General features: G+C 43.5%; 1 protein-coding gene across 2 annotated transcripts in view; it reads left to right on the top strand.

The window, feature by feature from the left end:
• NET1 (neuroepithelial cell transforming 1) overlaps positions 1-12,897 on the top strand; it is a 97,574-nt gene that overhangs the window by 68,345 nt on the left and 16,332 nt on the right. Inside the window, exons 1-2 of one of the 2 annotated variants that reach the window (XM_060776391.2) lie at positions 2,862-3,098; positions 12,724-12,831. In XM_060776391.2, coding sequence (XP_060632374.2) covers positions 3,006-3,098; positions 12,724-12,831 — 201 coding nt within the window. In that variant the 5' untranslated portion in view covers positions 2,862-3,005. Of the gene's footprint in view, positions 1-2,861; positions 3,099-12,723; positions 12,832-12,897 lie in introns of those variants that run through there. The other variant, XM_060776392.2, reaches the window with a different exon arrangement.

Here is a 12,897-nt window from a genome sequence, read left to right as displayed (position 1 = left end):
CGGTCTGTATGGCCATGTTCCAGTAGCATTCTCTCCTGGTGTTTCACCTGCATCTGTGGCAAGCATTCTCGGAGGTTTATTCAGAGGTCTGTTGGAAATGAGGCAAGTGGTGTGTGTGTGTGTATGCACATATATCTGTGGAATAATGTTCAGGGGTGGGAGAAAGAACACTTGTTTGTTTGAAGCAAGTGTGAACGTTGCAATTAGAAAGTTTGAATTAGCATTGAGTAGCCATGAAGTTTGCAAAGTTAATCAGTGAGTGTCTTTGCAGAGGGAACCTGGCCTTTGTTGCTTGGAGGCACCCTCTGTGGAATTATGTCCAGGGTGGGAGGAGGATGCAATTAGCAAGTTTGAATTAGCATTGAGTAGCCATGAAGTTTGTAAAGTCAATCAGTGAGGGTCTCTGCATAGAGAGAGCCTAGCATTTGTTGCCTGGAGGCACCATCTATGGAATGATGTCCAGGTTGGGAAGAAGAACCCTTGTCTATTCGAAGCAAGTGTGAATGTTGCAGTTAGCAAGCTTGAATTAGAACCGAGTAGCCATGAAGTTTGCAAAGTCAATCAGTGAGTGGACTCTGCATAGAGGGAGCCTGGCCTTTGTTGCCTGGAGGCACCCTTTCTTCCTCCAGGGTGGGAGGAAGAACCCTTTTCTGTTTGAAGCAAGTGTGAATGTTCCAATTAGCAAATTTGAATTAGAACTGAGTAGCCTTGCAGCTGAAAACTTATTCAGTTAGGGTAGTCTGCATAGAGACAGCCTGTCTGCACTTGCCTCATTTCCAACAGACCTCTGAACAACCTCTGAAGATGCCATTAGCCACAGATACAGGCGAAACGGCAGGAGGGAGTGCTACTGGAACATGGCCATAAAGCCCAAAAAACTCACAGCAACCCAGTGATTCATGGCCATGAAAGCCTTCGACAACACAACAACAACAACAATAATTTGTAGAGACCCCAAGGGCTATCCCATCCAACCCAGGCAGGAACACAACAATAGCAACAACAACAATAATAACTGTATTGTTGAAGGCTTTCATGGCCGGAACCACTGGGTTGTTGTAGGCTTTTCGGGCCATACGGCCATGTTTTAGAAGCATTCTCTCCTGACGTTTTGCCTGCATCTGTGGCAGGCACTCTCAAGAGGTTGTGAAGCTCCCTCTATCAACTCCAGCTCCTCATGTGGGGACATGAGAGAAGCCTCCCAGAAGGATGATAAAAACATCAAATCATCTGGGCGTTCCCTGGGCAGCGTCCTTGCAGATGGCCAATTCTCTCACACCAGAAGCGACTTGCAGTTTCTCAAGTCGCTCCTGACACGACAAAAATAAATAATAATTATTATTTTAAAAGCATCAATTCTGACCTTGAAGGAGCTGGGGGTGGTGACGGCCGACAGGGAGCTCTGGCGTGGGCTGGTCCATGAGTTCACAAAGAGCCGGAGACGACTGAACGAATGAACAACACAACAACATTATTATTATTGCTATTATTATTATAGGGGCTCCTTCTTTGGAAGGTTTTAAAGAGAGGCTAGATGGGAATGAAATAATAAAAAATAAATATTGTATGAATACAAAATGCACTCTTGCTTGGCACAAGGGCATTTCGGTGAGGGCCTAGGGAAGCTGATGAGGAAACACAACATACAAACAATCCACAAACCCACCAAGAAAATCCAACAAATGCTCCGTTCAGCAAAGGACAAGAGGGATCCTCTCACCTCTGGAGGAGTCTACCGTGTACCATGCAGCTGTGGACAAGTCTACAGAGGGACCACCAAACGCAGAAGCATTGCCCAAACACGAATCAAGGAACATGAAAGGAACTGCAGACTACTTCAGGCAGAGAAGTCAGCCATAGCAGAGCACCTGAGGAACCAGCATATTATTTGAGAACACAGAAATGCTGGACCACACCAACAACCACCATGTCAGACTAAACAGAGAAGCCATTGAACAAGCATGTGGACAATTTCAACAGAAAGGAAGAGACCATGAAAATGAACAAAATCTGGCTACCAGTATTAAAAAAAACTCTAAAATTACAACAGCAAAACAGCAGAGAGGAAACAACGAGGCACATCTTAACACCTCTCAACAAAAGATTTTCCCAGGCTCAGGCAAGTCTTCAAATGCTAATGAAGGTGGTCAGTTGAAACATTCACACCTAGCTCTAGCAGAGAAGAGCTCTTTGCCCCACTCCAGCCCTTCCACAGATATATAAACCCATTGTCCTATTTCCAACAGACCTCACTACCTCTGAGGATGCTTGCCATAGATGCAGGCGAAACGTCAGGAGAAATGCCTTTAGAACATGGCCATATAGCCCGAAAAAACCCACAAGAACCTAGAGGCTAGATGGTCATCTGTAGGGGTGCTTTGAATGCAATTTTTCTGCTTCTTGGCAGGGGGTTGGACTGGATGGCCCATGAGGTCTCTTCCAACTATGATTCTATAATAGGTAGAGACCCGAAGGCCACCTTGCCTAACCCACTTCTGCCAGGCAGGAAGGCACAATCCAATCCCTCCAAACAGATGGCCATCCGGCTTCTGCTTAGAAACCTCTAGAGCTGGAGGCTCTAAGGCGATCCCTATTCCACTAGAGTTGGTAGGGACTTCAAAGAACACCCAGTCAAAAAAGCATCAATTCTGCATTGCAGAAGCATCCCCAATTTCAGCCGCCAGTGGGCTGCAATCCCTTCCCGGAAGCAAGCCTCTCTCTGAGCCGCCACGTGGAACCTGAGACGGGGGACGTGTCCGTGCCGCCCACCAGCCAATGGCAGCCGCGCTCCTGGCGGACTTAGCCCCGCCTCTAAGTGTTGCCCCGCCCCCTTGGTCTTGGGCTCAGCCACGCCGGCTCTCCAGCTCCAGAGTCGAAGGCGAGTCACCTGGAGAAAGCGAGAGGGAAGGGAGAGGGAGGGAGGGAAGCAGGCGCCCGGGACTGATGGATTAAAGGAGACCCTCTCTGAGCAAGAGGAGGAGAAACAGCAGGAGTAGCCAAGGGCCATGGTGGCCCACGACGACGCCGGGGGGCTGCTGCCCATCAAGAGGACCATCCGGGTGATTGACGCCCAGAACCAGTCCTTTCGCGAGCAAGAGGTGAGCATCACCTGCCCAGGAGAGGAGGGGTGCAGGCAGGGCCCTCACCACAATGCCCCTGTGCCAAGGAAGAGTGCATTTTGCATTCATACAATATCTTACTTATTATTATTTCATCCACTTTTATATTTTGTCCTATTTTTCTCCCAAAATGAGGGGCTCAAGGTGGCTAATAGTCCCCAGGCACAATATCATTCAATCACTAGGTTGCTGTGAGTTTTCCGGGCTGTCTGGTAGCATTCTCTCCTGATATTTCGCCAATGCGTTAGTATATATGAGTATATATTTGTGCAAAGATTTACATGCGTGTATGTGTATTTATATATTTTGTTGTCGAAGGCTTTCATGGCTGGAATCACTGGGTTTCTGTGAGTTTTTTGTAACCTTACGGCCATGTACCAGTAGCATGCTCTCCTGACGTTTCACCAATCCATTGATATATATGTATATTTGTGCAAAGATTTATATATTTTGTTGTCGAAGGCTTTCATGGCTGGAATCACTGGGTTTCTGTGAGTTTTCCGGGCTGTATGGCCATGTTTCAGAAGCATTCTCTCCTGACGTTTTGCCAATGCATTGATATATATGAAAATATATTTGTGCAAAGATTTATGTGTGTATTGATATATTGTGTTGTCGAAGGTTTTCATAGCTGGAATCACTGGGTTGCTGTGAGTTTTCCGGGCTGTATGGCCATGTTCCAGAAGCATTCTCTCCTGACGTTTTGCCAGTGCATTGATATATATGAATATATATTTGTGCTCCATGGCATAAAAGATTTTCTTGTGTGTATGTGTGTGTGTTGTGTTGTCAAAAGCTTTCATGGCCATAGTCACTGGGTTGCTGTGAGTTTTCTGGGCTGTGTGGCCATGTTCCAGTAGCATTCTCTCCTGACGTTTCACCAATGCAATTATTATATATGGATATATATTTGTGCTCTATGGCACAAAAGATTTACGTGTCTGTACGCATGTGTGTATTTATCTATTGTGTTGTTGAAGGCTTTCATGGCTAGAATTACTGGATTTCTGTGAGTTTTCTGGGCTGTATGGCCATGTTGCAGAAACATTCTCTCCTGACATTTTGCCCACATCTATGGCAGGCATCCTCAGAGGTTGTGAGGTCTGTCGGAAACTAGGCAAGTGGGTTTTATATATCTCTGGAATGATGTCCAGGGTGCGAGAAAGGACTCTTGTCTGCTCGTGGCAAGTGTAAATGTTGCCATTGGCCACCTTGATTAGCATTAAATGGCTTTGCAATTTCAATGCCTGGTTGCTTCCTGCCTGGGGGAATCCTTTGTTGGGAGATGATTAGCTGGCCCTGATTCCTGGAATTCCCCTGCTTTTTTAGGTGTTGCTCTGTTCCTAAACAGCAAAAAGGTTCGAATCCGGACCTTGTTTATAGCAGAGTTGGGCAGCGAAAGCGTGCTTGACCCATAACCCTTATCGATTTTCTTGATACGCTCTTTATTTACTGTCCTGGTTTTAGACTTTTTTCAAACTGGTAGCCAGATTTTGTTCATTTATACATATTTCCCGCCTCTCCTCGTGGCTGGAGGTGGACTACAACATTGCTGAAACACACACATTCATCCAAAAACATTCTTTAAACCACACATATTGCAATGTGTTTCCACAAAATGTGCATATATTAAAATACAAAAAAGAAGATCGAACATAAAACGCATGTTTAAAATTCTTCATTAAAACTTTTGTGCCATGGGGCACTAATATATATTCATATATTAGTGTGTGTGTGTGTGTGTGTGTATACATATATATACACACACACACACACTCCCTTGCAGCCTGGAGCATAAAAACATTAAATCATTTCAAGGTGCACTTCAAAGAGGGCTATGGTGAAGTGCAACTGGAGACCCTTTCCCACTTTGCCTTGGAAGGTTTGATGTTAAATGTGATTGTGGCCAAAGGTAGAGGAAGATTTGTGGAAGCCTAGGGATTTTGGTCTTGGTTGGTTTGAGAGAGACTGGGACTCAGGCATTGGAGGGAAAGGGAGTAGAGCAAAGGCGATGCAAGCTTTTTTGTTTACTTCTTTGGGTGCGTCTACAGCAGGCGTGGGCCAGCTTCGTCCCTCCGGGTGTTTTGGACTTCAACTCCCACAATTCCTAACAGCCGATAGGCTGTTAGGAATTGTGGGAGTTGAAGTCCAAAACACCCGGAGGGCCGAAGTTGGCCCATGCCTGGTCTACGCTGTGGAATGAAAGCAATTGGCTGAGATAAATCATGCCTCAGATGCAGTGATCTGCGGCACACCTGGAAGAAATGGATTAGGCTTCAAGGACTCCTTCCCCACTTTGGTTTTGATCCCTGGGAAGCAATTGTATTGAAGCTGAGAAGATCCATTGTGTTTGGTGAAGATAGAAAGGTGAGAAAAAATTATAAAGGGCTATAGTTGGAGATGTAGCCTTTTGTGTTTGGTGGAGATAGAGAGGTGAGAAAAAATAAGGGCTATAGTTGGAGATGTAGTCCTCTTGTGCAAAGAAGGCTCATGACCTTGTCAGACTACAAAGCATTGCAGTTCAAAGTAGTGTCAGACTGGTTTAATACTAGTTTTGTTGTCCCTTTCAAGGCAAAGGGCTTCTCCCGCTCAGGAAAGACGGACGCAGGTCTCCTCTGTTTGATATGGGGCCAAGGTCCTGTCTCCGGCCCTTCCTGCGAAAGGAAGGAAGCGCTGGGTGAGGGTTTTCTCTCCTGCCGCACCCTCCCGCTGGGTAGTTTTCTCTGTCTCGACTTTGATCTTTTTTAATTATCCACAAAATAAAAATAAGTGGGAGTTACTTGGTAGAAATGGCTGGGAGGAACCGAGGAGTGTTTGTAGTGTGAAGGTATGACACTGTTTACCATTTTGCACTCCTCGTAATGGAGAAAATAGCCTTTCCCTACGTATTTCCTCTAATCTGAGAAATTGGAAATGACTGAACCTTGGTGTTAGTCTTAGACAAAGTTTAATATGACTGATTTTTCAATATTCTTTCCTCCACTTTCCCCATTTGTAAACCTGTTGTATAGAAGCTTTGGTTCCCCAGTCCCTACTCAACACTATTGTCGAAGGCTTTCATGGCCGGAACCATTGGGTTGTTGTAGGTTTTTTCGGGCTATATGGCCATGTTCTAGAGGCATTCTCTCCTGACATTTCGCCTGCATCTATGGCAAGCATCTCACTACCTCTGAGGATGCTTGCCATAGATGCAGGCGAAACGTCAGGAGAGAATGCCTCTAGAACATGGCCATATAGCCCGAAAAAACCTACAACAACCTACTCAACACTGTTATTATAAATATCACTGTATATTAAATGCATTAAGTGGTTGCACACCAGCTGTTCCGCTCACCACAAGCGGGCTGACTCATGTGCGTGACTGAAGGATGCAGTTTTACAGAATTGGGAGCTTTATGTTAATGGCGTTCCTTCTGTTGCGGAGCGTTGTTTGTGTCATTCCCACAAGATAATGCATGGTGTCGTGACGTCATGTTGAAAGTACTTTAATTTCTGTGAAAATGCAGCAGCTCAGAGTTTTCTTCTGCTTGAGTGGCGGGTGCCACAAGAATTAAAAAGTCAGATTTCCCAGGAGTGGCGGCCTCCCGCGACATATGACATCCTGTCCGGAAGCGTTGTCGGATTCTTTATGATTCAGTAGTTCTGCTTTAATAAAGTGGAACTTTAAATTCTCTGTCCTAGTACACACAAGGGCTTTAAAGAAGTCGAGGAGGTGGAATGAACCAGCTGAAAGCAAACAGCAAGATAGTTCTTGGTAAGCTCCCTTTTTTCCTATCGGTCGGCTTGGATGTTAATTATGCGAATAGGATGCTAATCCTTAAGGTAGAACCAGGAGAGCCTTTTGTGTTATGTTAATCATGGACTCAGTTAATTCAATGTTTTGAGCCCTTGCCAGCCTTGGGTCTTGAACCTAACCTTTAAGGGTATTCAGCAGGACTAATCTTCTCCGCCCTTTGAAATGCTTCCTCAATTTGGGATATTGTGATAGCTTTGTGAATACTAGTGTTGTGTGTTGGGCTGTTGAACTTATGGGCCTTTGGAAAGGTGCCCAAATGATGTGATCAGCATCTTGCTTTAGCAAAAAGCACTCTGAAAAAAGTCAGTGTACCTTTTTGTGGTAAGGAAAATAGTCTTCTTAAAGTCAAGTTCTCTTTCCATTTGCTGGTGTTGACATCCAATGGCTTGTTCTTGTGTTTGTACTTGTGGACCTCAGGGAAAGCTGGTAGTTTCTCTGGGCTTAGATTGTGAGTAATTTCCTCCTTCAAATTCCTCTATAACTATTGGGGATTGGACTTGTGATTGTGGTACAGTGGTGGCACAAAATGATTATACAAAGGGTGGAGAGACGCTTCATGGTGGGTTCAAGGAACTTTAAAGTCCTGACTCTAGCCATAGTTGGAATCAAGCTGTGGTCTCCTTTGAAGCAAGTTTCCAAATGTACCTATCGAATGCCCCAGCTGCCTGGTAGAAAAACCTATGTCTGTGTGGTCCTTCACTCTCATTCAGTTTTATATATTACTCTTGAACCTATTTCCCCAAATATCCCCAGTCTTTGTGCTTACCTGCCTTGACACAGGCTTTCAGGTGTGGTTCAAAGCCTTCATTCAAACACAGCTGTATTTTTTCTCTGAAGCCAAAGAAGTATCTGCAAAAACATGTTGAGATGTTCGGCTTCCATTGCTTCTTACTGAAATGTGAAAGATATTTTCTACTTGAGAAGAGACAAGTAATTTCAGAGAGGACATCACAGTCTTCCTCTCAAACACACCACCTGAAAAACTAGTTCAAATGAAATCATGCTCCCATTGGTCCTCCAGAATTCAAACCTTGTGTTCCATCTTCTCATTGAATGCCTTGCAATGAAAAACACATTTTGGAAGTACCTGCAGAGTTTCTTTGTTGTGAGAATGATAAGATGGAAGTGTATGTGATTTGATTCCTGTTTGCTTCAGGGTGAAGTGTCCATGTGGGCTGGAATTGGGTCCACAAGAGACAGGATTTAGAAGGCACTGACTTATCCTTCCTTTCCTCCCAAGACTGGGAAATGGTATTGCTCTCAAAGAAAGAAAACCTTTTGGTCAATTTTATTTATTTTTACTTACTTTGGTGTGGGTCTGTTTGTTGAATTAAAACATATGACTATTTGTATTGGCTAAGTGGAAAAAGGTTGCTGTTGTTTTGTTTTTTGCCAGCCTAGAGCATATGCATACCTACACAATGAGTTACACATTGATGGCACACAGGCACTTATGTGTCATTACCGATCTTGATCCATGTCTGAGAAATCAAGCTGCCACATTGGTTTCTGAAGAATGCCAGCTGCTTAGTATCTTCTTCCTCGCTTCAGTTTTACCACAGAGTTTAGTGCAGAACAATGTGCTCGCTTTCTCTTTCCCCTGGCTCTTAGTAGCCAAGGATATGCAAACCATCTTTAAAGTCCTAATTTTCTTTTTTGTTGTGTCTTGTAACGTTTTCAGATTTCATAATTTCTTAACCAAAGAAGCCCCTAATATGCCGTGCCTTTCTGTCTCTTGCAAGTCTAAAACACAGGTCAAGGGGTTAAGTAAGAATAACAATTCCAGGATAAGCTGTCAGGAGTAAAACAGTTTGTACACCTGTTGTCCATTGCTTTTGAAAATGTAGACATTTCTTTTTCCAGCCTCTTAAAGGAAAAAGCAATATAATCATAATAATTGTTATTATTATTATATTGCTTTTTCCTTATTATTATTATTATTATTATTATTATTATTATTATTATTTGTATCCCGCTCCATCTCCCCGATGGGGACTCGGTGAAGCTTACATGAGGCCAAGCCCAAAACAACAATTACATAAAATAAAACAAAACCGAAAACGCGAATAATAAACAATAATAACGCAATTACATAAAACAAAAGACAACATAGCAATATAAAATTACAATAAACACAATCACAATAACATGGGCGAGCTACATGTAATGGATAAAAGAAAACCGGGTAAAAACAGATTATAAGGCCTCTTTGTGCCCATGTTACAGATTTGGAGGGTTAGGAGGATGGCTTTTGTTCCTGCAAAGCAACATGGATGAAACTTAAACTAAACGCCCCCATCTCCATGTCTAGCTTGCTTTTCTCTGAAATTGGATATTAAGGATATACTAAGGGTATTTATTCATTGGTGGTTCCATCTCTCAACTTCTCTTCTATATCTTTAAGAGGACATATAATTTATTTATTTATCGCGTCAGGAGCGAACCAAAACAGTTGTGTTGCATTAAAAACAAACAAACAAAATTCTATTAAATGTATATAATGGTCTTTATATAGTGTTTCTGGGAAGAGAGATTACATAGGAAAGATTGTCTCTTGAAGTTTGGTAATGTGGCAGGAGGTTACACATTTAAATAATGGCATCAACCTACTCCTAGTACTACTATTTTATTGTCTGCTCTGAGTTATTTTACTTTATTTTACTTTATTTTGACTAAAGCACTGTGTTAGGGTACAGATAAAGCTAGGGAAAACGATTAAGCAAGTTGCAATGAAGCAGAATTGATTTAGAAGAGTTTTTAAATGAGCTAACTTTGGGCATCCCCTCAAGTCTGGGTGCAGTAGGAAACTGCAAGTCAGTCCAGATGTGACTTTACTCCGTGGCTGCAGTGCCTTTTTTTCTATTCTTTTTTTTTGGTTACTTCATCCACCCGTCCATCTCGGCCGTCGCCTCCCCCCCCCTCCCCTTGCGAGGAATGCATGACATCATTTCTGAGTGCTCCTTGGTATCTCAATGGGACGGCTCAGCATTGTTGCGCTTGGGGGCCGTGAGCTATTTCTGAATCGACCTCCTGGACAAGGCAGTGCAGAGTCCGTGTGGTCTTTTCCCTTTTTTGGACCCTCCCAGTTCCCTTTAATTGTTGCTTCAAGCCCACTTGAAACCTACAATGTCCCTTTTTATTAACCATAATTAAAGCCCAGGCACTCCTTATCTCAATGTGATGTTCTCGTTCACTTGAGAGACACTGAGGGACATCAGTTCCACCTTTGAGACTTCTGCCATCCTATTTTCCTTTCCGCACATCATTGGATTATCTGGGATGTTTTTAACAACAACAACAACAAAACAACAAATAAATAAATAAATAAATAATCTTGATTTATACCCTGCCACTATCACCCCAATGGGGACTCGGGGCAGCTTATATGAGGCCAAGCCCGGACAACATATTACAGCAAGATAAAACCAAAACATAAGCAACAAGCAACAGCATCCAAGTTACATTAAAAAACAACAACATATGAATACAATAACAAAATAACATTACAATAAATATATCTTTTCTGGGTTGTTGTAGGCTTTTCGGGCTATATGGCCATGTTCTAGAAGCATTCTCTCCTGACATTTCGCCTGCATCTATGGCAAGCATCCTCCTGAGGATGCTTGCCATAGATGCAGGCGAAACGTCAGGAGAGAATGCTTCTAGAACATGGCCATATAGCCCGAAAAACATACAACAACCCAGTGATTCCAGCCAAGAAAGCCTCCAACAATAAATCTCTTCTAATTGTTGTAAGCCGCCTTGAGTCCCAAACTAGGGGAAAGGCAGGAAAAATAATAATACCCTGGAGTGGTGGCAAAGTCTCCCAATTCTCTCTCTTGACCAGGGGTCCACAAACTTTTTAAACAGAGGGCCAGATCACAATTCCTCAAACTGTTGGAGGGCCGGATTATAATTTGAAAAAAAATATGGATGAATTCCTATCCACACTGCACATATCTTATTTGTAGTGCAAACAACATTTAAAAACAATACAATAATTAAAATGAACAATTTTAACAAATATAAACATATTAGTATTTCAGTGGGAAGTGTGGGCCTGTTTTTAGCTGATGAGATAGGGTTGTTGTTGTTGTTGTTGTGTGCTTTCAAGTCATTTCAGACAGGTTGACCCTGAGCAAGGGCTGGGTAAATGACCTTGGAGGGCCGCATCTGGCCCCCGGCCCTCCAGTTCTAGAAGCATTCTCTCCTGACGTTTCACCTGCATCTATGGCAATCCAATTTTCCTAGTTTCCTCTGAGGATGCTTGCCATAGATGCAGGGAAAAACATCAGGAAAGAATGCTTCTAGAACATCGCCATATAGCCTGAAAAACCTACAACAACCCAGTGATTCCAGCCAAGAAATCTCTTCTAATTGTTGTAAGCCACCTTGAGTCCCAAACTAGGGGAAAGACAGGAAATATAATAATAATACCCTGGAGTGGTGGCAAAGTCTCCCAATTCTCTCTCTTGACTATTTGCTGGTATGCAGTGGATCATGTTTACTCACAGCAGGATGGCTCTTTGTTGTGATGCTCATGGTAAACTACTCTCTTTAGATCAGAACCAAAGCTGGCAAGACCAAAACTTTTGCCAGCTGCATGTAGTTGTGTGACTAGCTTGTCAGAACTTTGCTCAAGTGCTTGCAGTCTAAAAAGGGAAGGGAAGCTGAAATTGAAACTAGAACTTCAAAAAAGGGGGAGTTTTGGACCAAAGAGAAAGCAGGCAATATTCTTCAGGGAGTTGAAGGGAAATCCTGGTATTGCAAACTCTGGGAGCAAGTTGTGCAAGTTCAGGCTGTTATCTCTGGCAAGTCAGTCCTTTCCTGTGACATGGCCCTGGGCCATGCAGTCTTAAGGTATTTGTAAGCAGCCTGTGGATCTTTGTAGTTTAGGCTTTTGAGTATCTCCTTCCCATTAGAATTCATCAACTGCATCTTCTCCTGGGGAGTCCTGTATCTTTTGCTGGGGGACAGGATGATGTTGTGGCCTCGGTGCTCAAGCTATATTTCCTTGTAGTCATGTTGTTTGTTTCTTCTGCTGCACTCTTACCTTACTTGTACATGGAAACACTGCAGCAATGATGAAAAGCACAGGAGGAGAAGGGAATGCAAGGCTGTGTCTTCCATCTCCTTCATGTCCCTTGCCAGGAGCAACACTTCTGCAGTTATGCTAATTTTTCATCTTCAGGGAGTCAGCATATGGCATTCTCTGCTGTCTCCCCACTGTGAGGAAGTCTTTGGAGGGGGCAGTTTTCAAAGACTCTTTCAGCCCAGGACTTGCTCTATAAAAATATTGCATATTTTTGTGCAGAAGAGCAACATTTGTTGCTTTCTGTATAAGAAAAGCTATTTTCTGCTCAAACTTCTTTTCTGCATTCTTTGTTTTGTGTATGAAAAAAGGGTTTAGCAAACTAGAACTCTCCACTGTGTGGTATAGGACACTCAAAACTTGGATGGAGTTCAGCATAAGTAGGCAAGGTGGGGGCGGAAAAAACGCCCTTGATGAACTTAGGGAAACAGGCAGCGCAGCGTGTATCCTGAAAACAGCCCTTGTTTGTCATGGCTACAGTGGACTCTGCTCTCCTGCTTTCTTGCTGACCCTTGTTTGCAACCGGCTTATAACTGTAATGTTTGAACAAAATATTTGTCTTGAAGGAGCCTGTGTGGTTTGGAGCTTGGGTACTTTGATGTAATCTGTACCGGCTCCCACCCTCCACCCCCCGCAAGGCAGTCTGGACACTGTCTTGGCCCCAAGTCTTGAGTAAACCATGAGTACAGCTTGTTCTCTCCTTTATCTCTTTGCAGGAGCCTAGCAATAAGCGCGTCCGGCCTCTGGCTCGGGTCACCTCCTTGGCAAACCTGATTTCTCCTGTGAGAAATGGTGCAGTGCGGCGATTTGGACAGACCATACAGGTAAAGGAGGAGACGTGGACTCATTAAATGTGCTGCAGCATAAATGCTACCCGTGATCCCCATGTC

This window comes from Anolis sagrei, chromosome 5 (genome assembly GCF_037176765.1).
Source record: "Anolis sagrei isolate rAnoSag1 chromosome 5, rAnoSag1.mat, whole genome shotgun sequence".
Taxonomy (NCBI): domain Eukaryota; kingdom Metazoa; phylum Chordata; class Lepidosauria; order Squamata; family Dactyloidae; genus Anolis; species Anolis sagrei.
This window is presented reverse-complemented; position numbering and strand designations above follow the sequence as displayed.